At 35.0% G+C, this 25,269-nt stretch overlaps 1 protein-coding gene across 1 annotated transcript in view; it reads right to left on the bottom strand.

The window, feature by feature from the left end:
- Nucleotides 1–24,272, bottom strand: part of LOC137401642 (proton-coupled zinc antiporter SLC30A9, mitochondrial-like) — a 30,951-nt gene extending 6,679 nt beyond the window's left edge. The window contains exons 1-15 of the mRNA XM_068088091.1: nt 24,230–24,272; nt 22,830–22,975; nt 22,259–22,411; nt 21,284–21,383; nt 20,188–20,280; nt 17,784–17,866; nt 15,947–16,026; nt 13,601–13,662; nt 10,272–10,430; nt 9,756–9,891; nt 9,428–9,539; nt 7,320–7,530; nt 5,079–5,189; nt 2,525–2,606; nt 1,882–1,995 (exon numbers count right to left, since the gene is read on the bottom strand). Of these exons, the coding sequence (XP_067944192.1) occupies nt 1,882–1,995; nt 2,525–2,606; nt 5,079–5,189; nt 7,320–7,530; nt 9,428–9,539; nt 9,756–9,891; nt 10,272–10,430; nt 13,601–13,662; nt 15,947–16,026; nt 17,784–17,866; nt 20,188–20,280; nt 21,284–21,383; nt 22,259–22,411; nt 22,830–22,962 (1,629 nt within the window). The 5' untranslated portion in view covers nt 22,963–22,975; nt 24,230–24,272. The remainder of the gene's footprint in view (nt 1–1,881; nt 1,996–2,524; nt 2,607–5,078; nt 5,190–7,319; nt 7,531–9,427; nt 9,540–9,755; nt 9,892–10,271; nt 10,431–13,600; nt 13,663–15,946; nt 16,027–17,783; nt 17,867–20,187; nt 20,281–21,283; nt 21,384–22,258; nt 22,412–22,829; nt 22,976–24,229) is intronic.
- Nucleotides 24,273–25,269: the final 997 nt, after the last annotated feature.

Raw genomic sequence — 25,269 nt, 5'->3', positions numbered from 1 at the left:
CATGTTATATTTGACAACAATAATATATGTTATATTTGACAATAATAATACATGTTATATTTGACAATAATAATATATGTTATATTTGACAATAATAATACATGTTATATTTGACAATAATAATATATGTTATATTTGACAATAATAATATATGTTATATTTGACAATAATAAGATATGTTATATTTGATAATAATAATATATGTTATATTTGACAATAATAATATATGTTATATTTGACAATAATAATATATGTTATATTTGACAATAATAATATATGTTATATTTGACAATAATAATATATGTTATATTTGATAATAATAATATAGCCTATGTTATATCTGACAATAATAATATATGTTATATTTGACAATAATAATATATGTTATATTTGACAATAATAATACATGTTATATTTGACAATAATAATATATGTTATATTTGACAATAATAATATATGTTATATTTGATAATAATAATATAGCCTATGTTATATCTGACAATAATAATATATGTTATATTTGACAATAATATGTGTTATATTTGATTTAGGGCTTTTAACAGATGCAAACCTGTTCTGTCTGGTACTCATGACCACGTTAAGCACATTTTTATGGCTCCCGGTGAGCCCTCCCTCCCGCCCTTACTGCAGTCATGTTTTGAACTATTCTTGTTATGTCTAGCAACAAATTTTAAGGGCAAACATGAGTTCTGTTGAGATTCAAATAAAATGGTTTTATGAACAGCTGAAAATGTTGTCTTAAACAGCCATGCAATGTTTATCCAGACTGTTACCTAGACTAACTAAAAGCTAAGAGAGGAACTGTTAAGGTCCAAACACACTAGGCGATTTTATCGCGAGCGTCATGAGGAGGGCGGAGATATCGCTGGCGTGTGCATAAACACACTTGAGCGATTCACTAGCAAACGATATAATGGCCACGCTCACAAACTGCAAATAAAATTCCATATTATTAGTTTCTTCGGAGTTGTTAATAAATTTAGGTAAGTCAATATGGCGCCGTCTAGGCAACAACGTAACCAACTTCCGCATTTGTTATTAAACCTATCTCACTTTCGAGGATTGTACACTGCCTACACTACAAGAAGACAAGAAAAACGATTATTGTATTTTTAACTGTAATATTTTTACGATTTTTATACATATTTTACTTTGTAGTGGTTTTTTATATTTAATATATTAAATATTTACCGTTCTCAAGATGGTCAACCTGCGCAACGATTGACTCCAAATGTTGGTTTTCAACTCGGATTTTTTGTAATTTTTGTTTGTTATGGTGTACAGAACTGGGAGTACTATTATTAAAATTATGAATAATTCAGTGTTCGTTCTGAAGATGTTTCAATCATAACAAAATAGCAAATTGTGGCCGCTGTACGTTGTGGAACATCGATAGGAAATAATTTCCCGCCATAAAATTGCATTCTGGTAAAAACCAACCAACCGAAATGCATCTCGTTAGCGATAATGTTGTGTAGAGAATGTCTAGCGTTATCGCTCTGCATGAACACGCTGAGTGAATTCTAGCGCAGATTAGCGCCACGCAGCGCGATATCGCTCTAAATATCGCTTAGTGTGTTTTCACCTTTAGTTTTCAATTGGCTAGTTATGTTGACCTGTTACATGCAGAAAACTGATGCCGTGTCTCCAATTCGGGTCTCCAACCGCCTCATTCATCACGGTTTCTCATCATACAAATAATTAAATGTAGGTCGCCATCAAAATTCTCCAACTGCCAACCTCTACATTTACAAAGTCGGGTTCCCGCAGGTCTCCTTAAAACTGTATGCTAATATTTCGCTGCCCCAAGATTAGACTACCACATCTTCAAAACAGACAAACGTACATACGCACACCTACCCTTAAAATTTCTTCGATTCTGTCAATTTCACCTCCAATGAGCTCTACAATCTTTTCTCCGTGGTGAATTAGAAACGCCTCAGCTTCTTCAGTTGTTTCTACGGCTTTCATCTCCTATGAATAGTTGAATAAAATCGGTAAGAAAATAAAAAAATTGAATTTGGAAACAAAAGAATAAAATAATGAGAAAAGAAGATGGGAGGCAATGAAAGAGAAAAATGAATATGGAGAATATGAATGATCAGGACAGAGAGTGGGGAGTAAAAGATAAATACAAAAAAAACAGATTTGATAAAAGCGAGAGGACTTAATGAAGACTTGACGAGGAGTTAACAGGGACTTAATAGGAACTTGATGAAGACTTGACGAGAACTTAGCAAAAACTTAATAAGGACTCGATATGAACTTGATGAAAACTTGACGGAAGACTTGCCCAAGACTTGACGAGAACTTACCAAAAACTTAATAAGGACTCGGTATGAACTTGATGAAAACTTGACGGAAGACTTGCCCAAGACTTGACGAGAACTTACCAAAAACTTAATAAGGACTCGTTAAAGATTTGATGAAGACTTGATGAAGATGTCACAAAAAAGACAAAAAAATGAAGAGAGTAGAGGCGAGCAGATGAATAGGTACATACACTCAGCAGTTCTGAAAGACTCAAACTTTCCAGATAGCGGCTAGTCAGCAGCTGCCCATCCATGTCCACCTCAGCTTTAAACCTACAAATTCAAGCCACACATAACTTGTCTTCTCCGGCAATGCTATACACAAGTGGCTTCAGGATCATATGCACTGGTCAACGTTAATACCAACAAAACAGCCAGCTGCGAATGCAAAGATGAAATCTATTTAGCTACTTGCATCTGTCTATCAAATACAGAGCAAGAAACAGCTATTGTGGGTGAGTGTTTCAAAGCATCGACCGCATGGTGGTGTCACCAAGGTGGTCACATTTGTACAGTTAATGCTCTTTCCAGATCTAACATGTGATGATTTCATTTTATGATTCCCTTGAGAAGAACCATTCAGCTATATTTTAGCTAATGATCACTGGCCATTTAAAGCCTGCCTTGTCCACAGGCGAGAGTCAGTGATGCACAACGACCAGTGATTCAAGTGATAGCACAAGTCGACATAGCAACAGCCATCTGGTGTTTTCATGAGCATCATAAAAATTATCGTACATTCATCGTCGTACATTAAAGTATGACAATGATGAGCTGATTTGAAAGCTTTATTTTCAACTAGTACCCTGGCAGTCTGATGTGCTGTGAGAGATCGGCAGGTGTGCTGATAAAGCACAAAGAATAAGTTTACGCACAATGAGTCTAAAATATGGCAAGTGAATAATTGGTGTAGTTGATAGCATGCCAGGCGGTGATGCCTATTGTTGCAGGTTTCAATCCTGTATCGTGCCATCTTTTTTCTCACCTGTGACTTTGGACAGGTGAACACGACTCTTATAGCGGTTAAAATTATAGTCAAGATTGCGAAAAACTACCTGAATGCATGCGCGTAAATAGTGTGTCATAACAAAGCAGGTAACGAGCTGTTCATTGACTAAGTTTCCATGAAACGATGTTATGTCAAACGTTAGTTTGCCAACTAATGAAAATGAAATGACCTGTCAAAAAATGGTTCATCAATGCACTATGGATTATTGAATAAGGCATGTCAAAGAACTGTGGGTATTAATAGGTTATCAGTGTTCTCTGTGCATGGAATCACATCGCCTAAACACTGAACTTGTATCGATCAGAAACCAAGAAGACTAAATCCTAAAATAAATTGTGTCACGGCTATGGTTACATCTCAAAGATGTGTCACAACACTAAAACTGATATGTTATTTTTTATTAGTAGCGCGTGCGCCGTATGTCAACTAACAGTTAAACAATAAGCATAGAAATATCATAAAAACTGGGTGAAGCTGCACACTACATACTAAGGGAAGACAACAACAAACTAGTTAAGAAGTTACGGAGAAGTTTAACTGTGTGAGTCAGGCTTCCTGCCCTGAGTTGATGAATCACCATGGTTTAGTTTCATACCAAACTGTACTACCCAGTTTAAACAAGTCACTTCAGGAACTAAAAACCTACATAGTAGTGGGAAAAATAACACTGATAAGCAAACTGCAAAACGATCAATTTCATCATCGTGTATGTTTTGCTATGAGAAATGAAGGAATTGCGCAAGTTGCTGATGCAAGATGCTCTCAGTCTTCCATGCAAGCGCATGTACTGTTAGCAAATCAGTGAGTTCTCCCAGACTATGAGGTTCCACTAATATACTACTCTGCTAGAAAAAAGATGTAAACAGCAGATCCTTGTGATATACGAATGAGGAAGTGGAAGAGATAAGCTAGCAATGTTATTAAACTTTCCATATGACAAGACATGGCAGGTGGTCTGAAACTGACTCGGAGGGATTGTTTTCAAGGCATGTCACAATTAGATTTTCTATTTATGGATACAGAGATATTAGTTGTTGGAAACTGGGAATCCCATCCTCATCAACAAAATTCCAATTTCAGTTTGTTGGACTAGTTCAAAGGAACCATTAGTACATATATGCTAATCCAATATGTTAGTTCATGCCAACTAATCCAATATGTTAGTTCATGCCAACTAATCCAATATGTTAGTTCATGCCCACTAATCCAATATGTTAGTTCATGCCAACTAATCCAATATGTTAGTTCAAGCCAACTAATCCAATATGTTAGTTCATGCCAACTAATCCAATATGTTAGTTCATGCCAACTAATCCAATATGTTAGTTCATGCCAACTAATCCAATATGTTAGTTCATGCCAACTAATCCCATATGTTAGTTCAAGCCAACTAATCCAATATGTTAGTTCATGCCAACTAATCCAATATGTTAGTTCATGCCAACTAATCCAATATGTTAGTTCATGCCAACTAATCCAATATGTTAGTTCATGCCAACTAATCCAATATGTTAGTTCATGCCAACTAATCCATTCTGTTAGTTCAAATCAACTAATGCATTCTGTTAGTTCATAGAAACTAATGTTGTTAATGTATTCTGTTAATTTACTGTGACTAATACAATCATGAAATACTCCCACATCTAGTCTTCAAATGAGCCAGCAATGACAGGCTAAGATGATAAACGACTATAACTACCTGACCAAATAAAAAGGATTGCCATATTTTCAGCTACCTGATGAGATTAGCTCCCATGTCGGTGGCTTTGATATCGTGGACAGATCTGATCATCATGTCAGATTCGAGGGCGGCTGTCAGTTCCGTTTTACTCATCTCTGGTATTGACCTGCGGGTCAAGGGTTAGAAGAAGACATGTCTGTGCAGGTAACACTTGATAGACAATCATGGGTGTTGTGAACAGAATACAGAAGATTTGCAGGTAAATGGCAGACACTGCTTTTACATTCTATCTAAAGGTAACACAATTAAGTGATGCAGCTAGGCCATATGCATCATCACAAAGAACCCTTCTCAGGGGGTCCGTGTGACACCATGTTGAAAATATATCTACAGTATAATGGGTACATCGTAAGCATTTAGGTCTGACAGACATCTACATGTATATAATAGACATATATATGTAGCTTTTAGCGATACATGATTCAACTGGTAGCTATTTTAGGAGTTGTCTTCTGCCTGCAGTATGTAACCACCATGATGATTACTCTATCGATGATCTGCTAACTAGTGTAACTAAACATATTCAGTACACCCTGAAGGTGCTTGTCATAAAGTCGGTGTTCACCCATCATAACCTGGAAACATTAAAATATTTGTAAATATCTTTCACCAGGGATTTTACTGATGTATCACCTTGCATGAGCTTATCTATGGTTTGTGGATTCAACTCAGTAACTGCGTACCATTGCTAATTACTTTCCGTAATGCTGTTATGTCCTACTCGTTGTTCTCTTCTGTAGTTCAAATACACCAGAATAAGCTAACATACAACTAGTATGTACTAAAGTGCAACAAATTATTGTGTACGACACTCCAAGAACGAACTACTGTACTTCTCCTGCAATTGTGAGGGTTTTGCGATTGCAATCCAAACAGTGTGTACCCCAATTGCAGAACTTAATTGCAGACCCCATCCTCAGTGAACACTGATGCAACCTGATTAGTACGAAAAGCACTGAGGTAAGATAATTGAATTTTTTTTGATCTTTGAAGAAACTGAGCGTGCAAAATGGCTTAAAATACATTCAGGAGCAAGTTGTAAACTTGATCAAGTTGATCTTATCTGGAAAAGGCGGTGACAGCCAACTCTTTACATTTTAATAAAACTGACGAATAAAAAATATTTCAAAAAATTTAACACATGAAAGTAAATTATTAATTTGCAGTTTCAATTTAAAAGATGTTCATGACACATAAAAAATAACAACATTTTTATCCATGACATCAGCATATGAGCAAGTCAGACTTCTAATAGATTTGTAATGTGTTAAAACAATAGGGAGAGATAAACACCCCTTATGAGCATTTAACAAAACCAAGTGCCTGAAGCGGTTGCTGTGGATCCTAGCAAAAATAAACAGAAAATACCTTATAGCTTGGCCAGCCGAGTAAGGTTCAAAAATGTAAAACTAAACAGCAGTTTAATCATATGAGGAAATTTCTCGACACGCTCAGCAAAAACCAGCTGCTATATGAAATGTTACAAAGGTCAAAGGAGAAAGGAGGGAGTGAGTGCAGTCACAGAAGTCATAAGTCAGACAGTAAAGAAAACAACTTATGACAATAGTACTTGTCATAAGGTAGAGTGTAAAAGACTTGCAACTATAATGAGCAACTCGTGTAAAGAAAGGGCTGAAAACTCTCAACTCCTACAAATACTATAAATCTAAATCTTAAAATGACAAATTTAGGCAAAATTTTAGTAGATTTCATCAGAAAATATCAGCATTTTCTATCATTTGTGATTGTTTTTGCTACTTGATGCGATCTGATGGCCAGGATGTTCTAGGATTAAAATCGATAAAACTTGGTTGCGGTTAAAACGCTCAGAAGTAAAATAAGTACAAAATGATGTCACTAGTAGCTATCAATGCTACAGTTGATATCTGCTATTGCTTTCAAGTTACAGGTTTAGGCGTCTCTATTCTGTCGGTCTCTTTGTAACTATAGATGTCATAATCGTACTTTTGCTTGAATGTGACGAGTTTCAACCGCGATCAAATTTTGTCGATTTCAACCTTGAAACATCCTGGCAGTCAGATCACTTCAAACATCCAAAACAATCACAAATGATAGAAAAAATACTGATACTTTCTAATAAAATCTCCTAAAATTTGGGGTACGTTCTTCTTTATGGTAGGAAATACTGTGCCTGAAAATCATAATAGTTCCTAGCGTAGACCAAGAGATAATCCCCTCTACAGCAATCAGTGGGAAGAGCACCCTGCCCACCTACCTTCCAATCAGTGCATTGCTGTTGGTTTTGATGATATAAAGAGATATACTAGCGAGCAGCGAGCCGATTATAATGCTGCCGATAGCATCTGGTATGTGATTAGATGTGACATAGCTGAGGTACATACAGGTGCCAGCCACGGTCACTCCTGTCACCGCTGCTAAGTCCTCTAGAAGCACAACGTTTACACTCGGGTCAGTGCCCTTAGAGACTGCAATGAAAATGGTTTGAAATCAGCTGAGCTATTTACAAAAGCAAAAAAACACAGCGAAAATGACACCAGCAGAGACAAAGATTACGACTAGACAATTAGTCCAAGCCGAAACAAAACTGTGAAGTAGCGAGCATCTATGTTTGATACAAGGTCTTCGGTAAAACCCGAAGTGTTTGTTATAAATTAGTGCTACGAGAAGTTTTATATTGAGCATTTTATTGGCCTTTCAATTCCCGTGAGAACGTCACGTGACAAAACAATAACCAAATTGATTGACTACGTCAGAGAAATAAACTGATTCCAATCTACGGCAGTTTCGTGATGGCGGCGATTAACTGTTCGTTTTTGAGCTTTTAAGAGCTTGTTATCACATTTCCACACATTTTGCACATACAACACAGCAGAGTCAGACATGGTGAATCTTTTGATACCAAGTAACTGTAATGTGAAATTTGTTGCAAGTCAACATTTAACTTTTCAATTTATTAAATGTACAAATAACTGTAGTAGTATTGGTTTATATTGACAACTTCTCTCTTTTCTCTTATCCTGTTCACTTCATTTAGGATCCACAATTACGGTAATTCTACAATAAGTTAAGGGTAGTGGTACAGTAACAGGTATTAGTATGGTACAGTAACAGGTATTAGTACAGTACAGTAACAGGTATTGGTACGGTACAGTAACAGGTATTAGTACGGTACAGTAACAGGTATTAGTACAGTAACAGGTATTGGTACAGTAACAGGTATTGGTACGGTACAGTAACAGGTATTAGTACAGTACAGTAACAGGTATTAGTACGGTACAGTAACAGGTATTAGTACAGTAACAGGTATTAGTATGGTACAGTAACAGGTATTAGTACAGTACAGTAACAGGTATTAGTACGGTACAGTAACAGGTATTAGTACAGTAACAGGTATTAGTATGGTACAGTAACAGGTATTAGTACAGTACAGTAACAGGTATTAGTACGGTACAGTAACAGGTATTAGTACAGTACAGTAACAGGTATTAGTACGGTACAGTAACAGGTATTAGTACGGTACAGTAACAGGTATTAGTACTGTACAGTAACAGGTATTAGTACAGTACAGTAACAGGTATTAGTACGGTACAGTAACAGGTATTAGTACGGTACAGTAACAGGTATTAGTACAGTAACAGGTATTGGTACAGTAACAGGTATTGGTACGGTACAGTAACAGGTATTGGTATCGTATGGTTAGTTTCAATGTCCATTTAAATCAGCATTATCATTTTTGTCTACACAGCAAGATGTACACTACAAAAGAAAAAATTGTATGTTTATAATAATAATATTATAATAAAGTAGAACGAAACTATTTTTTTATTCTGTCTGTCTGTAGTTAGGATAAAATTTCAAAGACTACAACTCTTGACATTCATCTTGGTGGACCGACTCTAACACCTGCACCTATCGACCAACTTTGGGTATTCCTGAATATCTGACGTCGCGGCTACTTATAACGATCTCTCACAGCACACTAAACTGCTATACTACCAGTATATATAATAGAGATACTCATAAACATCGTTTTCTCTCCCAAGTCCGGCAAGATAAACAAACGATATTCTTAAGGCTAACTTAATAACTTAACTTCTTAAAGGCTTCTTAATTTCACGTTTTACGTTATAAGAAATTTCTTACGTAATACGCAGCATAACTTTACATAAATTCTTTATGTTAAGTGGAATTTACATAAAAAGAGGTTTACATGACCAGGCCGCCTACTGCATTGTAAACTACATGAAGCCACAAAAAACAAGAGCAGAAAACTCCCTTTTGCTGATTAGTAACAGGTTCAGACTGGCGCACTTTGAATCAGGTGGAGACGAGCAACATGTATGACAGGGAAAGACAACTTACAATATTCATATGGAGTCTGATGATATTGATTAGCTTTTCTTTTTATATTCTGTATGGCCATGAGTAGAGTGACAGATTCTGATACGAGTGAGCCACCAAGGAGCATGATCGCCTGTCACAAAGTGTACAATTGTGATGAATGACAGAATACACCACATCTGATGATATAGAAAACTAATTTTATATTATAACATTGATGTTCAAAAAGAGCAGCGAAGCTCATAAAATAAAAATTAGAGGGAAAACATAAAAATACAGAAAAAATACAAAAAATACTCCAAGGAGTGGGAAAGTACGTACAAAACACGCATCAAAATAGAATTTTTACCCATCTCATATCTACTAGGTCTGCCTTCCCCATGACACCAGCGATCCCATGGTACCATGCAAAACCTGCTCCAACACAGAAGATTCCTACACCACTTATGAGGGAGGAGACATAACGGAAATTAGAGTAGCCATAACTGCAAAACAAAAAGCGCAGACAGCTACTAACTAGTAAGTTACACAAACAAAAATGGTTTGAATGCCATATGACAAAAAAATTTGAATAAACTAAAAGAAGAATTCAACATTGTTATTGTCTCTATTTTTCTTATATACCTAATGGAGCCTTCTAGGCTACATCAATGTTAAATATTTCTCTCAGTCTCACCTCCGCTAAATCTCTCTTTCTCCCCCTCCCCCCTCTCTTTTTCGCACCTCTACTAAACATCTCTCTGTTCCATCTCTATTAAATGATTCTTTCTGTCATACTTCTACCTAACTGTATATTTCTACCAACTACCTTTTCACACAAACCCTAAACATAGTAAAGTATAAACAGAACAATCAACTAACATACGGGTGATCTGGGTTTGGATTCTTGAGGGAGTGATGAATACCGTAGGCCAGTATGCACTGATTAAGAGTGTCAGCGAGTGAATGGATAGCCTCCGCGAACATAGCATGAGATCCTGTGTAAAGCCAAGCGATGCACTTGGCTACAGCATTCACGCTGTTACTGCAATGAAAAAATGGCATTTAGCCTCTTTATTCAACCTTCGTAATGGGAGCTTTACACTCAATCACAGGCTAGACACAGTATTAGAAAACACGAGCCGGATCATTCTGTGTGCTAAACGCAGAATTGGTAAAGGAAATAAGGCATTGGGTACAGCTACATCCATCTGAAGCCAAACTTAGAATTTAGGAAAAATAATGCATCGCACGGGAGTTGAACTCAGACATTCGGCTTGGCAGCCAGGCACACTACTGTCTGTGCCACTCAAGCATGCAGATAGTAATTACACATGACAATCTTTCATGTTACACATGAAAGATTGTCATGTGACACAAAACAGAACTGCCTGGGTACTGGCATTTATATACATGTATACTGAATCATTGACCGAGTCATAACATAAGTGGGTGACACTGCAACCTTATAGATCAAAATATTAACTCTAGCTGCTGTAGCTGCCTGGAGGCCCTTTGCTGACTTAACAGCCAGTATGACTAATGATCGGCAGCGCTAAACAAGGATAGAAAACTATTGAGCGATGGATAGTGTAGGCAGTAATGGTGACTGGCAGCATATAACACGTGCTCTCAGTAATTGTTTTTATGAGCCGCTCTCGGCACACTATGAGACTGAGCAGTATTTGAAATCTCATCCGCCTAGATGCCAAGTTAATAACAAAAAATCACATTTAAAAAAAATTAATTACTACAATCTATCTATATATATCTCAAAGTTTGTCTGTCATTCTGTCTGTCCAGCTATAGGGATTAAAATTTAAGAATCAAAAATGCCTTCCTACTGGATTTGAACTCATGAAGACTGCAACTGCAAGTTTGTACACACGCGCACCTAACCACAAGGATAAGCCATTCTTATCATTCCCATCACTCTTACCATATACTGTATACACTTTTCGTGATTTCAGACGCTAAACTATTAATTATTACAGCGCACCTTCGTGTTACGATGCCCCTGTTATAAAAAAACTTCGCCTCGCTATAAGGAACACGATGTTTTTGATCCTCACTATATGAGAACAAATTGTTTCAACTTTTTTCAGCCAGGCAATATCCACAAAAATTTCTTTCGAAATTAAAATTTGGCAGTCGGTGTACTGATTACAACGAAATATTGAAAATGCCGACAGGCTATTCGCTGAAATCATTTCCACACGCCTGAAAGAGATTCGATGCTCGCTATCTCAGTTCAGCGTTATTCCTTGTAAGTTATAGTAAAATGAAACCAAAAAGAAAACAATTGATAAAATTTTAGCTGATGACAAAGTTGAAGTTTAGTTTAGTAAAACACATACTAAAACTTAGCTTTATGTACGTGTTTAGTAAGCTAAATTCATTAAGTTAAATTCAACGTTTTATGCTATAGGTCTTTCAAGTTAAATTCAATGTTTATTTTATGGGTCTTTCTCGAAAGTAAGAACTCCCAACGGTACGTACTGCACGAAGTACATTGTAATGTTGAATTTTGTTGCAGATTATAACTGCTAAATACACTAGTATGTAGTACTGTAGGTAACTATGTTTACCTACAGTAACTAGAGTTACTGTAGGTAAACATAGTTACTAAGATTAAGATATTGTTTTATTACTAATTTTTAATATGTAGAGTACGCATATAAAGTCTTGATGATTTTTACCATTCCCCTGGTATTTGCCTTCGATAATTACTATGGGCTTCCATACAACTCTATACGACAGTTTCAATTTACGATGCTAACACTCAAACAAATTAAAACCATATAATTGTATATCAAATAATTTTTCATTGTAATTGTGGCAAAACAGACTTTATTTAGCCGTTACTTGCTAATTATTTCACATTTACATTTAAACACCTTTACAGTTGTTTTATTTTTTCTCTTGATTTATTTCAACAAAACACTTCTTTCATGATATAAAATTTAAAAGTTACAGTTGTTTGAAAAAGTTTGAAAATCTTTACAGTTGTTTTATTTTCTCTCTTAATTTATTTGAACTACACAAAACACTTTTCTCAGGGTATGAGGTTTGAAAGTTAAAATGGTTACGGTTATAATATGTTGAATAAAAATAAATGTCTTGTACAAAGACTTTTTATTACCCGAGCATTCAGTAGTACATTTATATATTCTGGAATGAGCTATTGAATGGAGCCACAACACAATAACAAAGTATGCTCCTGTCAAGTTGAAAACAGAATTCATACTACCTCTAGTAGGTATACACAATTTTTTACAGTAGCTATATTGCGTATATATACTATATAGCAATACATAGAGCAATATATATTGCTATATGTATAGCAATATATATTGCTATATATATAGCAATATATATTGCTATATATATAGCAATATACATGTATATTGCTATATATATAGCAATAAATATTGCTATATATATATATATATATATATATATATATAGCAATATATATAGCAATACATATTGCTATATATATTGCTATGTATATATGCTATGTATACATGCTATGCTATATATTGCTATATATTGTGACTACAATACTAATTTCTAAGTCTCAAATAGTGCCTGCGTGTCTAACAGGTAGATTCTGGCAGACTACTTTTAGAATTGCCTCAATTTTTTTTCTTTGTTTAATTATAATTGATTTATTTTAAATTTACTCTAACAGAATTTGTTTCCATAACCTTCTACAGCAATAGAACAGATGACATCTAGCGTACCCCTGTGAACTATCAGTAGATGATAACTCCTAATAACAGTGCAACTACCAAATGCAAGAGACGTATTAAATGTTTACTTTAGACAAAAAGGGTTAAATGCTACGGTTAATGAACGTAAAGAAAAATAATAACAGCTCTGAGTCACCCAATAAACATTTATTAATTTTTTATTTTAGCATTGCTCTCAGACCTTCCTGAGTAGAATTGCAAATGAGTGATTCCTACAGAGCCAAGTTGTAAACAAGCTCCACGTATCTGGTAGTACATGAAATTACACTCTAATCAACACTTACCAAGTAATGCTCTTTAGGCTACAAACGTCTTAAAATATCTCCAGCTAGACAGTAATACCATAAGGGTTGTTAGTTCCATTGCAATGCAAGCTCTATTTTTACTAACTCCGAACTAGAACAACTCAGAAGTCAGAGTTGAATAACAACATTCGTACAGCTACCGCAAGTATACTCACATCGCAATGGCTGCTAGGATCACCTTCCCTGATCCACTTTTAAATATGGTTTTCCTTTCTTTCTGTAATGAACAGAGGTTACAGCGGTTATGAAACTGTCTCCCATAACCACCATTCATGTAAAGCAGATGAGCTTTTTAGTATGGTTAAAGGTTGACTCGCAACAAAATTCACATTACAGTTATTTGGTATCAAAATGTTCACCATGTCTTACTCTGCTGTATTGTAGGTGCAAAACATGTGGAAATGTGATTACAAGCTCTTAAAAGCTCAAAAACGAACAATTAATCGCAGCCATCCAGAAAATGCTGTACCCTAGGACACTTATATTTCGCTAGTATTTAGTTTCGTGAGTAGCACACAGAGTAAAATTTCGCTGCAACTTATTTTCGCAGCTCTGATGAGTGCGAAAATATAGTGATGTGAAAATAAATACAGTGGAACAAACAAATTAGATTCCTCAGGTCCGGTCCTCTAGTAAAAAAAGTTTTTATATTTGCGACTAGTTTGTATTTGTAACCCGCAGGTATAAATGTATGGCAGAAATCGATAATTCAACGTGATCGCTTGCTGCCATTTGTTTCTTGGACTATCAATGACGTCTCGGTCCTTTCCGTCGTGACCGATATATAACCAATATTAGATCTCAAGTATTTATAGCAAGCGATGGCCATGGCACGTTTTGAGTTCACAATATTTCAAATTTAAAAAAATCAAATACAGTACATGTCTCATAAAAAAGAAAATAGATAACAACCAACATCACAACCAGAACTGTATAACATGGTTGGACCTGGTGAGGGTTGTTATCGTTTTTGGTTGGCAGTAAAATTTATCACTACAATAAGTATTATTTAATTGTATGACTTCACCTACCAGACTTTCATCCTCATCAGTTACAAATTCGGTGACTAAACTGATATCATCATCTTCTTCGTTTGTTTTGGCTTTTCCAAAAAAAATTGTTATCTTAATTTGCTTTGCCATGCTGCTCATTCGGTGTATTAACGAATTTACTAGAAATTTCCCAATGAGCTCAATCACACACAAAATTATCTGCATTTCTAATATCACGATTTTGTTGTGGATATCAATGAACTACAGGGCCGTATTCCCTTGGACAGCTGGCCGGCTAAGACGCCCCAACTTTTTAGGAATTTCATAGTCCAACGGCTATAGAAAGGTTTTTATCGCTGTAGAATATCACTTTATTCGAAGCCATAGATACAAACATCAACTTTTAGTAGTTCTTAGGCGTCATTATTATCTTCATCAGCGGCAAAATATTCTTGTTAACGACTTTTATAAAGGTTTGCAAAATATCAAGTTTTAGCAAACATCTGCTTGCCCATATCCTACTTAATGAACTTGAAATAAAATCGGCAAAAATGATCTTTGTTAAAACGCTTAAAAGAAAAAGATGTCTTCTTTCTGAGCTTTTTAACTGCATACAAGTTTTGCCTGTTTTAATTTTAAAACGTTTTGTCAGTCACATCAGCTAAAACAAAGCAAATCTCAAAAAATAGAAAAATGTTGATACTTGCCAATAAAATTTTTTAAAACTTCACGTGAGAGGCCCGGCTGAGGCCTTACATAAGAGAAACCTGTTGGGAGCTTACAGCACCCCCCCCCCTCCTTCTCCACACCCCAGATGTTCATAACTAGTCGTCTAACATTAGCCCCCCAACTTGCAACCAGTGAATACAGGCCTGTGTAGAACATAGCTATTTAATTTCGAATTTTCGCTAGTTCGTTATGATAGTTTAGTTTCGCGCATGAATTTTTCGCGTGATGATGACTCCGCGAAAACGCGAAAGTTAGATGCCGCGAATACTTAAGTGTCCTAGGGTAAATTGGAATCATAGCCAATTGTTTCACCATTGAATGCATCACTCGAGTCTGTTTATTTTCAAAGTGTGACCTGAGGTACTATGAAACTTCTGGGTCAGAAAATGGTCTGTATTGATTCCTCATACAGATATATATTTTATATAGCCCCCGGTTGACATGTGTCTTATATAGCTACCTGTTGACATGTGTCTTTTATAGCTACCTGTTGACATGTGTCTTTTATAGCTACCTGTTGACATGTGTCTTATATAACTACCTGTTGACACGTGTCTTATATAGCTACCTGTTGACACTTGTCTTGTATAGCGGCCTGTTGGCACTTGTCTTACATACATGTAGCTACCTGTTAACATTTGTCTTATATAGCTACCCATTATCACTTATCTTGTATAAATACCTGTTGACACGTGTCTTTTACAGTCTACAAGTTAAAGACAGTAACTTTCTGTTAGAAATTTTTGCAATAGAACATAAAAATAGAGAAATATGCAATACCTCCAGTCTTTGGTCTGTTGTCGGTGCCTGTGAATATTTTTCTTTGTACTCAAAAATGATTGGTCGATTGGAGGTGAGACCTAAAATTTGCACAACCTATAAGAGACAGTACACGGTAGCGTGTGACACAGAGAGAACTATGCTAGTAAGTACATGGTAGTATGTGACACAGAGAAAATATGATAGTAAGTACATGGTAGCATGTGACACAGAGAGAACTATGATAGTAAGTACATGGTAGCATGTGACACAGAGAGAACTATGATAGTAAGTACATGGCAGCATGTGACACAGAGAGAACTATGATAGTAAATACATGGTAGCATGTGACACAGAGAGAACTATGATAATATGTACATGGTAGCATGTGATACAGAAAATAAGAACTGAAACATGTTCTTTAAGACGCTGAGAAGTATTGCTGCAGATTTTATCCTGAATAAACAAAAGCAGAGATTTGTATGACAAATAAGAATGATTATGATATCAAATGTATGTAACAAAGATGGAAATTGTATACATTTATATGCAAAGATTTACATATAAAAATTCAGAATTTAATAAGCAACCAGCTTGTAATCGTCTTCTCTTGTATGTTTAATTAAACACTGTTGACATTACTTTGCAAACCTAGATATCAGTTCCTTGTTTGTGGCTCAAGATGACAAATTGAATTTTAGCTTTGATTTTTGGGAACCAATACTGTTATATCTTCAATTCATTTTCCCTTTTTGTATGTTTGTGTATTGTTGTAACAAAACAGAAAAACAAATATTTAGTATGTGTATATAACATAGTGGAATTTCAAATCACTCAGCATAAATCTTCCCATTTCCCTTTTTTCTGACTAGCTTCGCTTAAATCTATGGTTTTATGCTATTTTGCGTTTTCATTCTCTCCTAAGAAAACTAACTTGATACAGCAATCGGCTCATACCCAAAACATACATGATTGAATTTAAATTTTGCTAGATTAAAATCTCTTGCGAAAATAGGCTTCCCTATCTTAAAAAAAGCTTTTAGGGGAATGACTGAACTTGACTGATACACGGAATACCCAAGCCCATTTACCATCGACCAACTGGAACAAATCTATCAACCAGAACACACTCGAATAAGTCTTTTACCTAAAACCAGAAGTGGTTTTCTCAAAATCCGATAAAGTATTTACTGTTAGCAAACAAACAACCATCACAACTTGAGAGTGCATGCGTGTAAATATGACACAATGCAAATATAACTATGTAATATAATAATATATTAATAATAACATATAATAATAATGAACATCAAATAATATTATTTTATTTTCATCATTATAATATTTTATATTATATTTATATAGCATAAAATACTATAAATTATATAGCTATAACTATGCAAATAAATAATCGTTGCACGTTCTAAACAAAGGAAAGGAATTACCCTTTATTATTAAAGCTGCTCTGTCAGCTGATAGGTAAACAATTGGTTTTTATTGATTCTTAGAAATATTTGTGCTGGTTAACATCAATTAACTGAGGATGTTAACATGTTAACTGTTAAAATTCTCACTAGATAATATTTCCAGCATTTAAAACTGGTTTTTCTCTCACAAAATGCCGAGAATCGTCACAGGATAAGTACAGCTTATAGTTTTACTTTTGCTGCCTAGCCTCAGAACACACGCAGACATACACGCACGAACCTCAGATAATAACCACACCGCTTAATATTTTTATTTACATACACTTTCTTCAAATGAAAAGCATTAGGAGTGCTAGCCCACTCACTCTCTCTTCTTTCTAATCACTCATCTCTATCTTTTGCACACCCTCACTGCTACTATATTTTCTCACCTCTCAAATATAAATCCTCCTGCCTCCGCGCTTTTTCCTTTTCCTGTTCTAGCACTTCAAGACTGCCATACTTCTCCTTGGCCCTGAAAAGCACTCAAGAGGTTAGTCTGAGTCGGCTAACAATTGAGCGAACATTCAACTCGCTTCCTTTCATATTCCCAGTCATCAGAATGTACCGTGGTAGTTACCAACTTATCAGCGATTCATTTAGTGGATGCTTAGCCTTAGAACTTAGCCTTAGAACTTAGTCTTGAAACTTAGCCTTGAAACTTAGCCTTAAAACTTAACCTTAGAACTCAACCTAAGAACTTAGCCTTAGGACTAATACAACTTCTGTGTTATTATCATCATCATAATAAATATATGATATTATATCAAATATTATTAAATTATTATAGTGCATTATTGACCACAACCCTGGTTTTCATATCAGATGTTCCGCAGCAGCATCTATGGTTTTCCACAAACATCAAAACATATAATTCCTCTGGAAACACAAACCAGAAACTGATTGCAGATACAAACCAGAATTTGAGCTATATGCCAATTTAAGCAAGGCTTGTGCTTTGACTCGAGCTTTAAAAGGGCTGTCTTATCTTAATTATGAACTATAATTAAATTATATTATTATAATTATAAATTATATTAATTATAAAATTATTGGCATCACTTTGTATGGAATTTTGTCCTCCGTCAGATGGTGTATAATACAGCAATCAATTTTAGAGCCACAGCAACTCAAAGTTATTTTCATTTGTTAAAGACGGGGTCTCTCCATTGGAGATTAAATAAAATGGCCTGTTTGATAGAAAATAGCATATCTGTTTCCCGTTTTGGTCATGGGACTCATTCATACCCAGCATTGGTTACTCCTTTACTTGGGTCAGTTGAAGAACGGTGTCACACATTATAACACACGACAGTAGTAATAATAGTAGATGAACTGAAGTATGTTTTCAATGATTTTGTATTAATTATTGCATCGATGTATTTTGATAAATATTAAGTGAGGAACTCCGAAAAGGGAATGTATCGATCCCAATATCAGCAGCAAGAGATATTCTAACAATATGTGTTAACTAGGGGAATGTCCGGCATTGCTCGGGTCAATAAAAAAGTATTTGCACAGAAAATGTATTTTTATTTAATATATACAAAATTTATCATTCTAACTTTCAAACTTCATATCATAAATAAAAGTTCAGTTAGAATAAATTAAAAGCAAAAATAAATTAAAATAAAAAATGAAACAAGTGTAAAAGTGTTTTAATGTTAATTAATTAGCAAGTAACAGGTGGATCATCTCTTAATCATCTGTTAATAATCAGGAAGTTAGATAATCTGTTAATCTGGCTAGCTAATCTGTTTTGCTACAATGATTATAACGAAAAGCGAACTATGAAAACAAAATTAAAATTATTCATATGTTGAATTAATAATAACAATTAGTATTATCACATAGAAGTGTGTGTATAAGTGTGTTGCTGCAAAAGTCATCCATCAAAACTTTGAATATGACGATACTGGTTCTTCTCGATACAGGCATAAACGTAAAAACAAGATATCAAAATTAAATGTATCGGTGAGGCGTACGAAGGTACTTTGTCTGACTGAATGGGGAGAGAATGCGGAGGAAAATCCTACTTGAGAATTTCCATGTGAAACGTTTTTTAAGTTTTGCAAAAACTAACGAATGCCCTTTGGATGTTTGAAGTTGTGTCGTTATGGTCACACATTTGAAACGGTGCAATTGAAAATTACAAATTAAAAAAGCTAATGATTACAACTTTAAAAATAAAACAATTGCAAAAGGTAATCTATATAAATAAAATAAGCAGATTTTGTTCCTATTTAATGATTGTGGAACGCAAGGTGAGCGCCAAGAAATCCCTATAAATTTTTGTGCTATAAAGGGAATCAAGGAAAACGCAGTGTAGCTGGAAAAATGTCTTCTGAGCAAATGAAATAAATTAAGAAAGCCAATAAATGTAAATGTGAAATAAATAGTAAGTACGTAAACTACAAAACACATGATTTGATAATGATACAATAATACAAACAGAAAATCAACTAAAAATCCTTTATATTTTATAACAGGAGCTTTGTAACCCGTCGGTGCTATGTATCAATTAATACATCATTTCGCGTGCGCAATCGAGAAAAGGGCATACAATATATGATAAGGGCATTAGAATTCTAAGGACTGTGTAGCTCAGTGGTTAAATGCGTAGTTAGGAACTTGGAGTTGTAATCTCCGTGAGTTCAAATCCAGCACAAAGTGAGATTTTCAGTCCAACATTTTAATAGCTATAGCTGAACACGCCGATTTACAAAATCACAGCCACACAAACTTTGAGATTTGTATAGATAAACACAGCAGTGCGCTAAAATCCTAATCACTTACCGTTTTTCTACATCACGCCTGAGATAAAGAGTGATGGGATGAGATTTTTCGTATGGACTTCTTTTGGTTGTTGACCAGAGGGAAGACAATTCACTGAAATAGTATAGAGAATGGATAACTTCCTATTGTATACAACAATACAAAACGATACCTAGGTGGCTTGTATACAGTGGAGCGACTAAAACCTTGGATAACACGCATAGGTGAACAAAGATGAACAAATACTCGAGTCAACTTCTAAAGAAAACAGTTGCATAAAATTCATTTGCTTGTTGAACTAACAAACATAACAAAACATGCCCCCTCCCCCCTATCACCGCCCCCCCCTCCCCCTATCACCGCCCCCCCTATCACCGCCACACTTAAGTCAGCTATGAGCAACGTTAAAATACACAGAAATAAAGGCTTATAAAACAAACAAAAAAGCAAAGTAAACTTTTTACATAAACAAATGAAGCAGAGCCTGCAATCAGTTGACCTCTGTTTTCAGAGGTCGAGGTTATGATAAAATATCTCTTTCGACAATACTCCAACGCGTGACATTCAGATTTGTAGACCGACGCTGTAACACCCGCACCAATCGATAGCCTCTGTATTTCTGAACAATTGTGCAGCTACTTATTCTCTGTACTTTGTCGACACACCTAACTATCTATCATGGCAAACTAGACTCTTACGGAACTTGCCTATATAATAGAGATAACGCTATGCGTACGCCATTGTTTTTTCCTAAGTGCGGCAGGAGAGAGCGATATTTTTAGACTAACTTCAAGACTCTCGTTATTCAAATGGAATTTCAAAACTTGTACCAACTTGACACTTGGTTATTTTTTGAATTTTTTACGTAGTACAAAGCAAAAAACTTTACATAAATTCTTTAGGTTATCTGGAAATTAGGTTATAGGAGGTATACGTTATAGGAGTGTCTATGGTACTATATTACCCGCTGTCCCAAACGCTGGACATAACATAGATTATGTAATAGACAAAAGGACAGAATGTTTTCTGATCCTTTGACAGTTGTTGCAAGCAAGAACAGATAATTGGATTTACATTGAAACGGGTGAAAACAGAAAAATGGGAAGATGTAGCATACCCGGGAGTGAGCAAGTACTCGCGCATAGCTCTCAATGGAGTAATAAAGACATTCTTTAGATATTGCTGAGGAGCTTCTGGCTTCTTGGCTGCTGGTTTCACTACAAGACCACCCATATATTCTCTTTAATGTACATGACAGATTTATTCAAGCCTAAACCAACAACGAGCAAAGGGTAAAAAAAAAACAAAAAACCTTTACAAATTCTTATTTTTCTACAGATCAAAGTGACCCATGATTGGTTAGTAAGTTTTAGGTTAAATGTCTTTTAGTAGGCAGTATTTATAAAAAAAGTCTCGTCCACACTGCTGTATTATAACCTTTGAACTGATATCTGAAAAGCATTGCTGAAATGAACAATGAGAGAGGCATGTGAAAAAAGCTCAATTTAACGAAAAGGTTAGCTATGGTTAAATGTGAACACGTAAACTTTTGGCAAACATAAACTCAAACCTGTTAGTACCGTGATTTATTAGTTTCACTGCAAGACCAATATTATAGTAACACTGATGAGAAATAGATTCAACAAAAAGAGTATAACCCCAGTCACGGTAAAGAGCAAATTTTAGAAAATATTTAGTGTGTATGCCACAAGTGCACCATCTATAGAAACCCTTTTACTCAAAAAAATATTTGACGCAGTGAATGTCACATTGTGAAAGTCACAACTACTAAGCTTTGAGGCGTTCTCTTGACCAGTGTCTCTTGACCAGTCTCTCATCAGCCTAGAACTATAGAACTATAGTATGAGTTATACTTACTCTTACGGTATATAGCAAGGAATATAAATTTTCTTGTTACGAGATTTTGCTATATTTTATCTACCTATTCATCTAAAAAACCGGATGTGAAATTGAAAGACAACGTAAAAAACTCATCTTAAATTATTTCAATATCTTTTAAAATACTTTGGAGAAGGATCAGAAAATGAATAAAATAATAAAGAATTTTTACATTATATCAAAACTGACATACCCTTGACTGGGGGCTCAGATGTATTTCTAGATTTTTTGTAATTGTCACTCTTGGAGGATGAATCTGAGCAGATAACTCTTAAAGCATACTTGTTGCTGATCGGAATTCTAATACGAATATTTGTATTGGATGCACTGTGAGGAGTTGCCTTCTCTGAAATTGTAGAGCATGATATACAAACAAATTGTAACAATAATAACAGTAATAACGCAATAGTAATAAAAAGACACAAGACAGAGTTTAGGTGAATTTACAAATATATAAGGCACGGCATATTATTTAGCAACGGAAAACAAATTCAAAATAGTTTGCCAAAAGTAAATTAATAATTTTAATGCAATTTTGCATCCAACAGAGAAGTTTAATTGGTTAAAATCATCACATGAGAGAAAGCAACAAAAAAGATTCTAGAAATATACCTATCACAGAGATCAGACTATGGCTGGATCTGTAAGCTAGACATAGACAAACAAAACCGTGTTTTGTATTCGTTGAAAAATCTATAGGACAAGACACTAGAATAGTTTGGAATAAATGCCAAACCAGACGATAAGGTATAATGTATGGTCACCTGAGATGGTAGACTTGAAAACTGACGAGCGTTGGCAGGTTAAACAATATCTACTCCTCAAAGCCTTTCTCGATGCCCTGACCAAAGCAAGACCTCCATACAGGAAATGAAAGGAGCGTGAAATCTCTGCCATGGCCCATCAAGCACTAAATAAAGTATACCTTAAACACCAAGGCTTGTCTATTCTTCTATGATATAAACATCTGCAAACAAGATGAAGTGCAAATGTTAAGAGTTTCCAGAACTGAATTATTAAACTTATGCACTAAATGTATCACTAGCAGCACCTACCCGACAGTACAATTTATACTGTAACAAAAAAATTACAAATACGCCAATGCTTTTTATGGAGAAACTGAAAATGGCAGAAAAACTTTCAATAATTAGAAAAAAAACTTGGTAAGAATCTGCAGAGCCACTTAGAATATTAAGATTAATGCATCTTTTTTCTTGGACTAACTTTTGTTCTAAATATTTAGCAGTTGTCCTTTTTTAGCGCAAATACATTTTTTGCCAAAAAAAGGAATAAAACAACCAAAACTTTCACACTACTACTTGCTAATCTGTGAGAGTTGTATGTTAAATTTATCCAGAAAAGACTCGCTAATACTTATGATCATGCAAGTTAATGTAATGCTTAAAAATAATTTCAAGATAATAAAGACACTAGAAAATTATACTTCCTATGTTTTAGCTTTTAAATAGCAAAAAAATGGCTATTGTGTTTAACTTGCACAACTAGAAAGCTCTTTAGGCGTACACCAGGCATGCATAGTTGTAGGAACTGTATGTCAACTGTTTGGTCGCCCAAATTTTTCAGTATGAGCTGCCACGCAGTTCAAAAGTCTTTTACTGGGCATCAGGCTGATAAACCAATAAGTAGGCCTAAGTGATCGTAAGACCGCTCACAGACTTGGCAACAACTATATCTAGGTAGCCTGAAACTATCTGCCTAAAATCATATAGTACAGCAGGTAATTACTCTTTTAAGCAACAGTTTCAAGCTTCAAAAAAAAATTTTTAAATGGAGTAGGAGCATACAATAGAAGTGATTACCCTAAACAAAACACTACCACGCACAGCAATCTAGTAAAAAGGCAGGAGTGTAGCCCTACTAAGCTTGTCAGTCATCACGAAAGCCGGTCCCTAAAATAAAAAAAAATCCAATTCAGAAACTAAACAAATGGTGTTTCACTTATGAACAGCTAATTTATATAAAGACCACAACATTAAAACAAAAAAGAAACCACAACAATAACTGCAGTCAGTTAATCGTATATTTATCAAAATTGTCGGTTGATGCTAGCAAAGTTGTGTTGCTGTTGCGAAATTCGATTTTCCAAATAAAAATATATTCCACTTCTACTAAAATCTATATAAAGTCTTAGATAAAGAATTACTTTCATCTGTCAGTTAAATGACTAAAAACATGTACTAATATGCTGCAGCGTTCCAGATACAGATACCCATTGAAACGGTGATGATGAAGCGCTCGCATGCACTTGGCGCACAAGACGCAATGCTTCGATAAAAATATTGTGTGTTGCATGCTCTTTCAAACTATAGACCGGTTTAACAATCTGGTAATAAATGGAGTTGTTATTTTGCTATCGATCAGGATAAGGCAACTAGTAATACATTAATTGATCGTTTTGCATCTGCGCACAGTATAAGTTTTAGTCCTTTTTTGAAAGCAGTTTCAGGAATCTAACGTTTTAGAAGAGGAATATGCCACGTATTTTATTGTTTACCATTTTATGAAGTTATTTGGTCATCTGAATCTAATCAAAGAATTTTGCAATAACTGCCATACCTACCTGGATTTCCATAGTTATGAAAAACCCCAGGGGTGGGACGGGGTGGGACAGTCTCTAAAACAGGCAGCATGTGCATACCTAGGTTTGGAATTGGACCTATAGCCTATTTTCTTAGGGTTTTAACAAATGACTCATAGCCAACTAACCATTATTTCACAATTAACCCTTTTTGCATTTCATGTTTTATAGTTTTGTTTAGACCCACAACCCATTTTTCATCCATTCCTATAACCACCCTTTTTCCACTCTAATTTTTTCTCTTAGTGAAGAAGCTATGTATAGTTTTATAAACACATCAGGGAAGGGGATTGAACTTTTTTGTGAAGCAATGTAGCAATGAGCAAGTTTTTTTCAGTTGTGTGATATCCAACCAACCCAAAAATTTGACAATAATGTTTAAATTTGAGTATGGTGTGCTTCAACCCATTGTGCAGAAGTGAGAAGAATTACCTCACTAGCCAAGTTATAACGGAAAAACAAACAAATGTGGATTCATGGTTGGAGCAGGGGCAACTTGCTATAAGAGTACGATCAAGGAATAGACAATGGTTAGCCTTAAATTGTTCATGGTGTGTATTAGATCAAATTAATAAAATCCAGGTGTTTAATAACAAAAATAGAGA

Source organism: Watersipora subatra, chromosome 8, assembly GCF_963576615.1.
Source record: "Watersipora subatra chromosome 8, tzWatSuba1.1, whole genome shotgun sequence".
Lineage (NCBI taxonomy): Eukaryota > Metazoa > Bryozoa > Gymnolaemata > Cheilostomatida > Watersiporidae > Watersipora > Watersipora subatra.
Note: the sequence above shows the minus strand (reverse complement) of the source record. Positions and strands in the feature narration are given on the sequence as shown.